At 39.3% G+C, this 15,620-nt stretch overlaps 1 protein-coding gene across 1 annotated transcript in view; it reads right to left on the minus strand.

The window, feature by feature from the left end:
• Positions 1–15,620, minus strand: part of LOC122789270 (metal transporter CNNM2-like) — a 783,502-nt gene that overhangs the window by 576,934 nt on the left and 190,948 nt on the right. Inside the window, exon 2 of the mRNA XM_044056573.1 lies at positions 9,562–9,699. Coding sequence (XP_043912508.1) covers positions 9,562–9,631 — 70 coding nt within the window. The 5' untranslated portion in view covers positions 9,632–9,699. The remainder of the gene's footprint in view (positions 1–9,561; positions 9,700–15,620) is intronic.

A 15,620-nucleotide genomic window follows, 5' to 3' on the forward strand; every position in this document is an offset into this window, starting at 1 on the left:
TTTATTAAAATCTGTTAGGTTGTGTTTTTGTAAATGCTATTGTCCTATTAATGGTGAGACACTGTCTCTGTATGCGTTGGGAGATGGTCATTAATGCTATCTGGGAGGCAGCCTGTTAGGTTTGTGATGGAGTTTGTTTTGGTTAAGATCCAGTCTAGGACTGAGTGCCTGTTTGTTTTTCTATCATATCTTGTGGTGAACTGGATTAGCTGAGTGAAGCCATATATGTTTAGTCAGTTACTGTGAGATATCAGAGTTAAAAATATGCTAATCTATAGTAAGTTTTCTAATTATGATAGTTTGTTGTTGTATGGTGTGGAACAACCAGCAGAATATTTCTATTGCTTTTTCTGATGTTGTGTTATTGTCTAGAGAAATACAAATTCCAACAATGGTAATGACTTTTTGGAGGTTGATTTTAAGTTGAGCAAGAGTTATTTTCTCTGTTACTGAATTTGGATGTGTAAAGGTATAAAAATTGATTTCAACATTGAGGACTTCCAAGATGGCTGCACAATGAGTAATAGCTTGTTTCTAGCTCTCCCAGTGTGAAAATAGAACTCAGCAGAGAAGACCAGTGGACTTGTGTCTGTGGGTACATTTCAGTGATTGGCTAGTGGATGCACTGCCTAGATGCCAGGAATAGGGAAATAGAGAAGACCTGGAAGAGAATTGGCTACAGTGGATGGGAGGAAGCACTGACTGAGGAAAGTCCTGCAGCTGTTCACCAAAAAGTAAAGCAACCTTCAGACATGACATTCAGTAACCTACAGGAAGATATAAAACAGCTGCATACAGACCTGGTTAAAATAGATAAAACACTAATGGAGTATATCAGCACAAACAACAAAAGGCTGGAAAAAATGGAAGAAGGTTTAAACCGATATTCAGATGTGATGATAAAGTTGCAAAAATCAGAGGTCAAAATAAAGAAAAGGTTGGCTGGATATGGGACTGCTCAGGAAGAGATGTTTCAAGGAATGGTGGAGTTAGGGGACAGAGCACGTAGGGAACACCTGAGATTTTCAGTATACCAGAGAAGCTGGAAGGAACAGAATGCATTAATTTTATGAAAGCACAGCTGAGCAACAGGACTGGTATTCCACAGCAGAAGTTGTTAGTTGAAAGGGCACATTGTGAGTATGCTCCAAACCTGGCTAAAAGAAAGCAACTTAGACCTTTAATGGTGGAGATGCAATCCTGCAAGCAGAAGGAGTTGATTCTGACAGGACTGTGGCAGAGGGACGGAGTGCTAGGGGTGGGAAACAGTAGAGCCTTTGTGAAGAATGATTGCTCATTGTACACCAGACAGAAGAGGAGCAAATTAATTTCACTATTCAGGGAATGTTGAGATGCAAGTGTGAGATTCAAACTGCTGTGCCCAGTTGTTTTTGGGGTATTCTTCCCTGGAGGGACAAAATCATTTTTTTAATGAGGTACATGCTAAGGAGGAAGTGTACAAGTTTGTTCAACAGGGGATACGCTGTGAAGCAGAGGGAGATTCTGCTGCTTGTTCTTCTGGTGGTGAAGACCACAGTGGGACTGTACCTGTAAAACCTTTTCAAAATTTTCAACGGAAAAGTTGGAAAGAAGGAAGGGAGCACAAAAGTTGACTAGAAGAATCAAGCGTATGTTAGAAATGAAGCATAGACAGGATTTTGGAGATGAAGAGTAATAAAACCAGTAGCTAAATATAGGATTATAATGCAACAATTATATTTGTGAAATATGATAGTATGGGAAAATATGGAAATATCTGACTTTTTCAGAATTTGTTGGACTTGTGGGGGAACTCTAGGGCATATGCCCTACTTCATGCCATTAATGTTGAGAAAATGTTTTGGGGAGGGTTAGAGGAGGGAGAAAGTTAACTGTAAGTAATTTTTTTTTTTAGTAAATAGTACCAGTTTTGTGCCATGTGGTTTTCTTTACATGGCATAAAGTACTTTTTTTCAGTTATTTTAAAGTGTAATGGGGACTGTAAACAAGTGCTGCTGTTCTTTTTTTTCCCTTTTCTTTCTCCCTTCCCTCTCTCTTCTTGTTCAGTTTTAAGAAATGTAGGCACTGCAGTGTATAAAAAAGCCTGGTTAAAAAGCATGACAAAAGAAAAAAAATAATATGTTTTTCTTATTCTTGCATGGGGAAATGACTGGATTAAAGACCTTAGATTGATTTAGTAACAATTTTAAAGAGAGAGATAGTAACTGAAAAAGAACATTATGAGGCTTTTTTCCAGCAAATACTTGTGTGCTCAGTAGCATTTATGTAGCTGGTCTTTGTTTCCATGGAAACAATCTGATAAAGAGAAACTGGCTGTCTTGTTCTCATGTTTCCATGCAGACAATCTGATAAAGAGAAACTGGCTACAGTCTGATGGAGAGTGAGTGGAGAAACTGGCTAGGAGATAATGTTCTCTGAAAGCATTCAGGATTTTTCCCAAAGTAAATAATGTTCTCTAAAAGCATTCAGGGGGGCTATCCCAAGGTAGTTAATGTTCTCTGAAATCATTCAGGGGGTTTCCCAGCTGGGAGAGCTATAAAGATAAGACAAAACCAATCAGCACTTAGTAGAAACACAGACTGCACCATGCATCTTAGCATGGATGACCTTTATTTTAGGTTAACCCAAGTCAGTGAGTGTGGCTGTCAGTTTGTGATTTTCGTTCCTGTTAGGATGGTGTACATAGTTTTGTGTGTTACTATTTAGTGAATAGATTTTAGGGGGCTATTGGGGTGTGTTTTTTTTTGTTTGAGGGTTTTTAATAAAACAAAAGTCTTATACGTTGTGACATAGGCTCAAATGTATATGACAAGAAACAACTGTATAAAAGTTCAGCCTGCCAGAAATTGTATACATGTAACACAAAAGCTGAAACTAGACATTTAACAAAAAAGGTGTTACAAATACAAGGTGGGAATATTAACATTTTAATTCAATGATGCTTTCTTTAATGTCTTTAAATATAAATGGCCTCACAGATAAATACAAACAAGAAAGAGTAGTGAACTATATTAAAAATGTAGAGTGCAAATAGCTATGTTACAGGAGGCACACTTAGAAAAAAACTGAACATATGAATTTGATAAAGGTTTTCAGGATGGTTACTCAGCAGAATACCTGGGACAAAGGAAAAGAGGAGTACCTGTATTAATTCAAGAGCAGTTCCAATAGTGATAGAAGATTAAAAAGATAATGTCAGATTTGTAGTGCAAAGTGGCTACTGGCAAGGGAGGAGGATTACACTGGCATGTATTTACATTCCTCCTAAAACTGCTAAAATGGAGATTAAGAAAATTCTGGGAGAAATAATCAGTTTTCAGCAAGGAATATTACTTATAGGTGGGGGCTGGAATTTGATTTGCAACAGTGAAGATGTGTCTGGGTGGCCTAAAAGGGAAAATATAACAAAGGAGGGTAGATTTTTGAAGAAATTTATGAAAATATTTGGCATGGAAGTGAATTTACATATTATTCCCCAAGATACAAAAACTGGGCTAGGCTAGACAGAAATTACATTTCACAAGAAAATGTACATTAATTTAAGGTCTTGATACCTACTCAATAACTATTTCAGATCATGTGCCAATAATAGCTCAAATAAAAACACAGGATAATGAAATAAAAATGGGACATTGGCGCTTTCCCATCTATCTGTTAAAAAGAGAGGAATTTAGGGAATGGGTAGTACAAATTATTCAGGAACTGTTAGAGAGGATAGAAATTTCTTCTGAAAATATAGTTAGGGAATGGGATAAAACTAAGCTGGAGTTTAAAAGGGTCTATATTAGTTCACCAAAATTGCATTGTAGCGAACAAATAATCATCGAGCCTCATACAGCGAAATTTGTTTCAGCGATTCACTGAATTTACAGAGGGCAAGGAAATACTTGCCCTACAGCACAACTTTGCCATTTTCTCCACTGTAGTGTGATCTCAGAATTGGTATATACAGTTGGGGGGTGAGGGAGGCAAAGCCCCCCACTTGGGCAAGTCTTATTTGCATAGCTGTCAGTCCGTTGTGCTGTAGGGCAAGTATTTCCTTGCCCTCAGTAAATTCACTGGATCGCTGAAATGATTTTTGCTGAATTAGGGTCGATGATTAGGTCACTGCAATGTGATTTTGGCGAACTAATATAGACCCATTTAAAAATAGTGTGGAAATAAAAGAAAGGGCGTTATGGTTAACAATTAACAAGAATTATTTAGAGGGACTGACTAATGTTAAAGTATTGCAGAATAGGGAGAATCTCACTGAACAAGAAGAGAATCAGCTGCAGAATGCTAGGCAGAAAATAAGGGAGTACTTCGATAATATGCACGAGCTTAGAAAGATTGATGTTAAGCAACTATTTTTTTGATAGTAGCACTAGAGCATAAAAACGTTTAGCACAATGACTCAGGCAACAAAAAGTAGAAAGGACTGTCACCAAACTTAGGGAGCCTAAAACAAAGAAGGTAACAAGGGATCCTGTAGAGGTATTACAGATATTTCAGAAATTCTATGAGAGTCTGTATAAAGCAGAGAAATATGAAAATCAAGAAAAGATACAAATGGAAATGTTTATGGGAGAATTAAATATGCCAAGGTTAGAGGTAGATGAGGCTCAGTTACTAACAGGATATGAGGAGATGAGATAAAAACTGTAATGTATAACCAATATACAGGAAAGTCCCCAGGAAGAGATGGTATTCCTGTGGAAGTCTGGAAGCTAAGAGGGAAAAAACTGATAAAGATCTGGAAGGTTTTGTTTAACAGTATCTTAAGTGGATGAGAAGTACCACTGTCCTGTAAGAAAACAGTTATAGCAGTAATACCTAAAGAGGTTAAGGATCCATCAGATCCAGCTTCATGCAGGCCCATTTTAATACTAAATTGTGATTATAAAGTGTTCATGTCTATAATGGCTAAAAGAATGGCAAAAAGTAATGCCAAGACTGATAGATATAGATCAAGTTTGGTTTTGTGGAGGGGAGGCAAACATTTGATAACATTAACAGAACATTGATAATCCAGAGGGAAGCAGAATGTAAGAAAATACCATTGTTGTTGTTGGTTCTTGATGCAGATAAAGCATTTGACAGAGTAAGCTGGGACTTTATGAGCAAGGCAATGGAAGCCTCTGTATTTCCTGAAAAAAATATAAGGCTGATTAGGAGTATATATGAGGGATTGGAGGCGAACATTAGAGTGGGTGGAGCCCTCTCTGATAAATTCTGCTTGAGCAGAGAAACCAGGCAGGGGTGTCCTCTTTCCTCTTTATTATTTGCATTACACTTAGGACCACTGGCAAAGAAAATAAGGGATTCAGAAATTCAAGAATATAACTGGTATGGTAGTCAAGAAAAGCTGGCTTTATTTGCAAATGATATTATTTTATACCTTACAAAACCAGAAAAAGCCATTACAGTGTTGTGGAACATTTTGAGACACTTTCAGACCTTTTCGGGATACAAAATTAATGAAGCTAAAACAAAGGCAATAGGGATAAATTCTGTACCCATACAGGAACTGGTTCAGAAATACCCATATTTGTGGGTGCATGATAAAATGAAGCATTTAGGAGTATGGACTAAAAAAATATTCTAGTCTGGCAGCTAAGGATATGCAGGAAGAGACTAAACAAAAGATAGTACAAAAGCTGAGAAAATGGAAACTTCGTTATATGGGTATGGAGAGTAAGATGCAAGCAGTTAAAATGTTTTTAGTCCCTTTAGTCTTATGCACAGGTCAGGCATAATTTTATCAACCAGAGGAGAAATTGTGGGTAGCAATTAATAAAGAGCTGAAGGACTTTATCTGGGAGGGGAAGACTGCAAGAGTCAAGTGGGATAAGCCGATTCTTCCAGTAGAACAGGGTGGATTGGGATTACTCAATTTGAAGTGGTATTTTAGAGCTATACAGTTAAGACTTCTATACATAGCACAAGCAGAAAACTATAATTCAAAGTGGAAAGAGATGATGAAACACGGGGGAAGCTCAAGAAACAAGGAGAGAATGGGATTTTGGATGCAGGTCTTTAAGGAGAATAACAATAATCATGTAGAATATTATATCCATAAAGTAACAGAAAGTATTCTAAGAACTAAACCAACATGGGAATGGAGAAAGGAGATTTTACTGATAGGAATGACTACAATTAGGGATACAGACAATAGGCAACAGGGGGGCGGAATTTATTGGAGAAAACTGGCAAAGGAATGAAGGTATTGGGAACAAATAACTGCAGAGGGAAAGATGATAGAATGGGAAGATACCAAGAATTTATTTGGACTGCAGGTTAGAGAGTGTCCCTATCAGGGATTGATATCAGAGTATAAGCAAAGAGAAAGAAATAGGGGGTCCTAAACGAAAGACCGGCACTAGTAGAGTTTTTAATAGAATCTAGAAGAGAAGCTGCCATTGAAAAAGGAATAATTAGTACAGCATATAAAATATTGCATGACAACTATAAGAACCAATCAGAGGAGGTTAGAAAGGATTGGGAAGAGAGACTAGATAAGCAATTCACAATGAAACAGTGGAAGGATATACATAAGCCTCCCAACTAATCTAGAAGATTTAGTTTTTTTGCCTGGCAATGTTTACATAGATATTTTTATACCACAAGTAGACTCCAGAGAATTTTCCTCAGGTAGACAGTAAATGTTGGAGGTGTGAAGGGGAAGAAAGAGATAATTGGGAACATGTTTTCTGGTAGTGTGGTGAGTTGGCAGACTTTAAGGATTCTCTACGGGATGCACTGTCAGAGATGTTTTTTTGAGTTCTGATACAGAATTGGAATTGCCTATACATGGTAAGGTCTTGCTGTGTCTAATAATGGTGGCTGCTAAAAAAGTAATTACTAGGAAATGGAAATCAGAATCTAAATCAGCTATACTGGAAGTAGTGAATAGAACAGAGATCAAACAACTGGAATTGAGATCTTTAGAAAAGGGTAGGAGCAAACTACATAGGAAAAAAATGGGAATTCTGGGACCAATATATACAAAGGGGGAATAAAAACTGAAAGGTGGAAGGACTTAAATGAGCTATGTAATGTTTAAGTGAGAAAGATTGGGTAGAATATAAGTGATGTATAATGTTTGCAACTGGGAGTGTGTCAGTATGGTTGGTGAGGTAAAATGCTTACGACTAGGATTGTGTTGGTGTGAGTTGTTTTCATTTGTATAAATATATGATTGCTTATGTAGTAAGTGATGGTTTAATAAAGATGTTTCTTGTTTAAAAAACAAAACAGGAATTAAATAATTTATGTAATATCGCTTAGGTGATATACAGCAATATGTGAAGTATAATGTTTGTTATGTTAATATAGTTTGATTACTTTTATATAAATGTAAATTTGCCAATGTCACACGTGATAATTCAATAAAGGTGTTTGGAAAAAATATTGTTTTATATAGGATTGCTGTTCTCCACATTTAGTTTTTCTGTCCACCCTGTGGATGTTACATTCAGAGGGTAGACTCTCTCTATCTCTCTTTTTTTTTTCAGGCTTGAGACAGGTCTCTCCAGTACGAGCTATATTGGTGGAGTATTGAGTAAGAAAGATATGGAGTTCAAGTATCTTATTTGAAATACTTCTTATGTTTATGTTCATAAAGATCAAATTCGATCCTCTAGAGACTGGGGTTTGGAAATTTTGGGTGTCAGGTATGGATAACTTGGGTGAACTGTAGTACTTGTCTGGATTAGTGGGACCTGGATTGGGATGCATGTCTCCACCAAGTTTTTGTTTTGTAAGCCTTTTTTTTTTATAGTTTGAGTTTTATGGGATTATTTAGTATTGTGGTTTGTAGTTTTACGTGTTAAAGGAGAGGTGATGTACATACAATGTTGGGTAAAGTTCTAGGAATGTGTTGTATGTTTTAGTTATGTTGGTTGGGGGAGATTGTGGATTAATGGAAGATGTCAGGGCTGTGGGCAGCTGTGTGCGGTGGACTGTTAGTTGGGCAAGTAAGCTGGTTAGAAAAAGTAATTTTTAGGTTAATGAACATCATTATGGGATGGGTTAAAGAATAATAAAGAGATAGATTAGGTTTGGGAGAATATGAGGTAGAGAGGGTAGTTTTGTTTTTTGTAGAAAACATGAGTGAGACAGTTTAGGCTATTTGGGTATGAATTTGAGGTAAGCTACTTAAGATAGACCAGTATGGAATAGGTAAAGTCTGTTTGACAAAATAATATAGTGAGTAATTAGGTCATCAGATTTGGTATTGTTAGATGTTCTAATTGTATTGGTTGATGATGGTTTATTGTAGAGCTATGACAGTGTAAGTGTGGATGTAGTGGGGGTGGGTGAGACTTGGAGTTCGACAGTGGAGTAGACATGAGCACATCAAGGGCAAACAGAGTAGGTTCCACCTGGCTGTGAAGTTGTTTTTGTGAGACAAAATCTGTTTTTTACATATACATCAGGCAGGTGACCGAAACAGAACACTACTTCAGGAAAGTTTATAAAATAATGAAATTGAAGTGAGGTTTGTAGATGTTATCAACAATGGCAGTTGAAGTTAACTCTGGCAGAAATCTTGCTGAAGCATGCAGTAATAAGTATACAACATGCTGTCATTGTTGCATATCCATGTCTTAGGGCCACAGAGTAGAAAAGCACTGCAGCTTATACAGATGTAGGGAGAACTTAGCTCACCAAGAAATTTCATTACACACTGTAAGACTATGCAGTCCAGCTTTCATAAAGGATGACTCCCTGTGAAATAGGAGAGAGGTCCACAGACAGTGGCTGTGCTGTGTAGCAGGGACTAGTGGAGCAGTGGACAGATGATATCGCAAGGAGCACACAGACAGATGATATTGCAAGGAGCACACACACACACACACACACACACACACACACACACACACACACACACACACATGGACGCACGCACACACGCAAACACACAACACACAACACACACACACACACACACACACACACACACACACACACACACACACATACACACACACGCACTACAAAATAAAAAGGAAAGTGTCATTTTATCTTGATGGGCTGCTAACCAGTCCTGCTGGCTTTCATTATAAACCATGTTTTTGCCATACGTGGCTTCTGCTAATTACTGAGTTGCATAAAAGTTTCATTACTAACATAATATTATTTGACAATAAACTGATATTTTATTTATTTAACATTTGTTGACCGGGAAATTCCGACTAGGACAGAGCCTATTTTCAGCAGAGGCCCAGGGAGAAAAGCTTCAGATGCATGTGTTTGAAATGTGGAAGGAAAACGAAGTTCCCAGAGGAAACCCATGTGAGCGCACAGAGGACATGCAGACTCCACACAGAAGGCACCCCAGCTGAGAATCGAACCAGGGAACCTCTTGCTGTGAGGTGACAATGTTAACCACTACAGCACTGCGCCACCTAATAGTTTAATTTTTGTGTATTGATTCTCCAAAACATACCCTGACACATTTGCACACAAACATACATACATATGTATACTCACACACACCATGATGGGTCTAAAAAGCTGGAAGTCTTGTGATTAGGAGATTTTAAACTATTCAAAACTATTATCAGATGAACTTACCTGTAGCTAAAAAACGGTGCATTGCCAGTAGAAGCTGGGGTGATATTTTCACCTTCACCTCACTGTCCATCTGCTTGAAAGCAGAGAAATCTTGCTTTCTGTCTCGATGGGCCACTTTCTTTTTTGTTCTGTTGTCAGCTGCAGGAAGACATATTTGAGAGATGCAGTCTCTTATAGCAGAATTTGTAAGTTTAACAATAATTACTGAAAATATGCAACAATATATAAAACAACTAAACACTTAAAGGTAATTGAAAAAGAATATCCTGCAAACAAAAGACCCAACTTACTTATGAGTCAGCCACCCTATTGATTCAAGTTGGCTTAGGCATGACAATAGACATCTCTGGAAGCAGCTGAGGAGTACTTTATTTAAACTGAGTATTAAATTTAAATATTGGATGTTTTAATATAAGTAATTTTTACCAACTACTGCTTACATGCTGTCCTTTTCATACGTTTATGTACATGTAGCTAGCACTTAACCAGAAATGAAAGTGATTGCAAAACAAAATTAAATTCAGATTCCTTAACGGAGAGTAGTATTGCTGGGATGTGACATGCATGGTATCAAAAGCAAAAACATAACAGTAGGAATACACACACACACACACACACACACACACACACACACACACACACACACACACACACACACACTTTCTCTCTTTCTTATAATTTAAGTTATTAAAACTATAGACCATACCTCTTAACTATACCGAATTCTTAGGTAAATACAGGTTTTGAGGGCAAAATATTGGGGTACCACAAATTCCTGAGTGGCCCCTTTAATTTCTGAATTTCCCGTTTTTTTATTTTGGAAGCATTTGTTCTTAATGTCATTAAGCTATTGCTTGTATTCTAAAATTAAAATATCTTGCTGGTTAAGTCCTTTAGTGTCCAAATGGTTTGTGGCCTTATATGTCATTATTATCATCATTATTTTTTAATATTTTTATATATTTTATACAAATTTTTTCAATTTATATTTTGTATATTTAGCTGCGGTGGTATGGCGGAAGCATTGTTACCGCACAGCAAGAGGTTCTCCCGTTCGATTCTCGGCTGGGCTTGGGAGTGCCTTCTGTGTGGAGTCTGCATGTCCTCCCCACCATTGGGTAGCATTCGAAAGACATGCGTGCGTAAATGGGCGTGCCTTCGTTGAAGGTTGGGCATGGAGCTGGCATCTCGGCGTTTCCTAAAAATCTACTGCCAATCATTAGCAGACCTGAGTTCCACTGTGGCGAACCCTTACCGGGAAAAAGCCGAAAGACAAACAACAACAACTTTTTTAATATTGTCATGTGATATATTATGCAATTATGTTCTTGTTTAATGGGTATTAAGGGCTGAGTTAACTTTGTGTGTTTGTTCTGAGGAAGTCTTTATCATGAGAAGAAAGCGCTAAACCAATAAAACTTTGCACCTGATTTAGTGTTGTGGTCTGTTGTTGGTGTACAATTTTACAGTTCCACAGTTTGTTCTGGTTTGTTTGGTGAAAACTACAACATCATGGATTTTGCAACTACCAGTGGTGAAGTTTTAGACCTACTACAGAAAATCAATCAGCAATTAGCAGTGCATACTGCACAGATACAGAATTTAACGGACAAAATTGATTCACCAGTGACTAACAATCTCTTTGGAAGTGTGGGGCTCCCTTTAACCCAGCCCACGCAGACTAACCAAGGACTACTAGAAGCCGGTGCCCTGGGCAGGATGGAAGTGGTTCCAAACAGGGGAATGAACCTTCAGCTTGCAATGGAATTTCTGCAATTGTGGATGGGGGAGAAGACTGGAAGACCAACAGGTTTAATTTTGGTCTTTGGGTTAGTAACGACAGTCGTGTACAAAATCCTCAACAATCTGCCACTTTGGCAGAGAAGTTAAATACATCTGAACGTGATTTGCTTTTGTACAAAAAAACTACAGATGGAAAACTCCTATTCAGAAAATTACATTGAGTCGAGGCATGTTCCAAGGGGTTTAAGGTTGTGGTGATACCCTAACGGTGCAGAAGAAAATTATGAATTTCTTAATGAATTACACGCACTGTATAGAGATTATGCACCTGATGATTAAATACAATAATCGGACATTAATAACCCGATGCAATAGTTTGGGTACTCTTAATCATTTTGTACTCGCAGATTGTGATTACCAAAAGCATCGGGTCAATTATTCAGATATTCAAACAAATGTTGACAATACTTGTAGTACCATCTTTTTAAGAAAACAGAATAAGTCAAGAAGGGATATAAACGAGTACTCCCTTAACAAAGTTTACCCTTTCTCAGTGGGTAATAGAGTGAGAGATGAGCGAGGTATATCCAATAGTGAGTCAAGAGGGGTGGAACAAATGACGTTGGAGCAAAGGTTTCAAAAAGGAAGGAGTTTCAGCTCTACAACCGGTGATGAGTTCATTGAAGGAGTTAGGCGGTCCGAGAGGCTCCGTGGAAAGAACAACCAGCCTTCCCATTTTTCCGAGGGCAAAAACATGGAATACTTAAGGCAAGGAGCCAGGCCGAAAAAGACCAAAAATTGGTACTGGCAGCTTCTGGTATTTGTAATGATGGTTCCCATCCATCAATTGTAAGTAAAGGTTTTTATAACATCAATTCCGTAGTTTCACCATGTGGATTGGGTCACGTCGAACAAAGTCACCATACTGTGACTGTGACTGTATCTAGCCCTGCCAATATGATTTTGCCCAATGATGAATAGCCAGTTTGAAAAGCTTGGTTAACCTGTCGGAACCTAGTTTTGAAATGTGTAGTTCAAACCAGGATGTTTCTGATGTGCAACGTGTGGGGAGGTTTGAAACCGAATTAAATGACATTATGGGTGATGCTGAAGCCAACTTGGACTTTGCGGTTCATTTTTTTTGCCTTGGACAATTCAAATGTTGTTCATAGGTTCATAGGTTCATAGGTTCATACTAGGCTATCTGCCCTAGGGCATTTATAAGCCTAGCCAGAGTGTGTGTGGCTTTCACCACCCCTTAGGATGAGAATACTATACCCATTAGTTTGCTGTGCCTCTGTCCAGCAGTGATACAGAGATGATTCCCGGGGTAAACCTACGATCTCCCATCCACTCGTCAAGATTTCTCTTGAACAGAGTCAGTGAGGGGCTCTGCCTCACATGGACTGGGATTCTGTTCCATAGTGTAGGGAGTCTCTGGGTGATGAATCTGTCCCTCCAGCACGTCCTATTTATATCCGTGTTGAGGTTTAAGTCTCTTGCTCTCGTGGCTCTGGTGGATTTGGATTTTTTGAGGTGGAGCATGTCCATTAATTCCGGGTTGGACATGGCCTTGTATGTCAGGCACAGATCACCACTGAGCAGACGGTATGCGACTGAATAGAGCTGGAGTTTCTTCAGTCGGGCATCGTATGACATATGTTTGAGCCCCTTTATCCTTTTGGTGAGGAACTTTTGGGGTCTTTCCAACTGCTGCAGGTGTCGGGTAAGGTACATTCAATGGGGCGTTGTACTCAATCATTGGTCTGATAAGTGAAGAGTACAGGGGTACAATGACCTCTCCTGATCTGGATGTGAATCCCTTCATGATCAGGTGGGCAATGTAGAAGGTCTTCCTAACCACTTTGGCAATGTGAGTGTCAAAAGAGAGGTTACTGTCAACTTGGGTCCCCAGGTCCCTGATAACTTCTTCTGTGTTTAATGGATTACCACCTATGTGGTAATTAGGGGTTACCTTGTTTTTCCCAAAGGGTATGACTATACATTTTTTGGCATTTAGCTTAAGGCCATGGCTCTGGCACCAGTTATCCATTTCTATGAGACCTTTCTGGAGGATGTCTGTGTCTGATGGAGTGTCAATTTACGGTGCCCAGTTTGCAGTCATCTGCAAATTTTGTCAGCCACAATCCCCCTATGTTTGCCTGCACTTCAGAAAAATAAATGCCGAACAAGAGGGGGCCCAGGACTGAGCCCTGTGGGACACCGCTCGTGACCGACTTAGAGTCTGACATGGCACCAGCAACTCTAACCCTGTGTGTTCTGTCCTTGAGCCAGTTTGCAACCCATCTTGTGACATATGGGTTTACATCTAAGCTGGTGAGCTTTTCTATGATGCCCGAGTGGGGTATTGTGTCGAATGCTTTTGCTAGGTCAAGGTAGGCTGTGTGAACTGCCTTACCCTCATCAATGGCCTTAGTGACTGTTTCAAAAGTCGACCAAGTTCAAGAGGCAGGATCTGCCCTTGACAAAGCCAAATTGGGTAGGATCCAGTGTCTGTAGGTCCCCAATGTCTTTATTTATGAGTTCCATTATGATCCTCTCCATAGCTTTGCAGACAAGGCTCGTCAAGCTTATGGGGCGGTAATTTCCAGGGTCCGTAAGAAGCACCGCCTTTGTGGAGTGGGACCACAGTTGCCATCGCCATTCTTTGGGTACGTATCCTGTAGTAAGGCTAAGATTAAACAGCAGCCTTATGTGTGGGTTTAGTTCCTCATTGAGTTCGTGTAGCACACAGCCGGGGACACCGTCCGTCCCATTGATGCTGTTTTTTGCTTTAGAGAGAGCAGCTCTCACCTGGGCATCTGAGATGTTTGGGAGGCTAGACTCTGGTGGGATAGATATTTCTCCTTTTGGGGTGAGGGAGGGGAGAAATTTGCACTGAACCTGTCTGCCAGTATGTTGGCAATGTCTGTGGGTTCAGTGATTTTTTTATCATTTTGGACTAATTCTGAGCATATCTGGGAGTTTCCACCCAGGTTTCTAACATAGCTAAAGAAGGCTTTATGATTGTCTTTTGTGTCATTAGCGATTTTTCTCTCAAAGTTGGCCTTGGATGATTTTATGAGTGATCGTAGTTTTTTGCTAGTATTGATCAGAGATGCCTTCCCATTTAGGGATTTTGCTCTGTCATGTAGTAGCTTTCTCCTCTTGTTGTAGAGTTTGTTTATGGCTGGAGTCCACCAGACCGGGCACCTGCCTTTGGTGGAAAAGGTCTTGATTTTATTAGGGATTGCTTGATCCATACATTCCTGGAGGTGCTCGTAGAAGGCATTTGTAAGGGTTTCAGCAGCGTGGGTTGTGGTTTCCACTGGCTCAGGGGCCTTGAAGGATACCACTCCAGTCTTAAGAAGTGTGAAGTTTGCTTTTGAGAAGTTCTTCACTGTGGTCTTTCTTGCTGAGGTTGGGGGCGGGATGTGGATCTCCAGTGAGATTAATTTATGGTCTGATCTCACCAATGAGGGATATACTTCCGGTGTGGAGCATTTTGTCCCCATGTTTGTGATGATCAGGTCTAGTATATTTTCTCCTCTTGTGGGAATGGTGACTAGTTGTTCCATAGCATTTGAGTTTATGAACTCAAGGAACCTTTGGGCTAGGGTGCTGGGGCTTGAGTAATGTTCCCAGTCTATGTTTGGGTAGTTGAAGTCACCCAATATGATGGTGTTTGGAGAGACATTTATACTCTCCAGTGTCTTCAGGAAGGCTGTGTGGGTTTCCTGAGTTTGAGAAGGTGGTCTGTAGCATGTTACAAACTGTAGGGCAGTTTTACCTATGGTTAATTGCACCTGGATGGTCTCCGATGCTTCGTGCGTTGCCACTAACCTGGAGGTGTGGGTATCCTTTATGAATATGGATACTCCCCTCCTTTTGTAGTTCGGTTGTTGACAGTTTTACTAAAAATGTTGTTGAAAACGTTTGTGTATGTAATAGTATAGTAGGAAAAAATCTTTCAATGTTAACCATGAGACAGGTGAAATGCAGTACCGGAGTCAGTTGGGTTTAATGAAATCATGTTGTTTAGTTCACCACACGTAAATTTGGATTTTGAAACTAGGTTTCCGGGAGTTTTGGAAGGTGGTAGTTTTTGAATTTATTAACTCTGTAGGTGGCGTTTCCAATCAAATGGGGCACTCAGTGTATTGGGCCGGCCATTGTTTGACTGATAAAGACAGTGGGGTGGAAGGCTCTGTAGATGTTGACCCTATGCATGCCATCACCCTGGAGAAAAGAAATTCTGGGCAAATTTGTATGACTAGCGTACTGGGTACCAACAATTGTCAAAATTTGGTTTTTAG

This window comes from Protopterus annectens, chromosome 14.part0 (genome assembly GCF_019279795.1).
Source record: "Protopterus annectens isolate FY-2018-M chromosome 14.part0, PAN1.0, whole genome shotgun sequence".
NCBI lineage: Eukaryota > Metazoa > Chordata > Ceratodontiformes > Protopteridae > Protopterus > Protopterus annectens.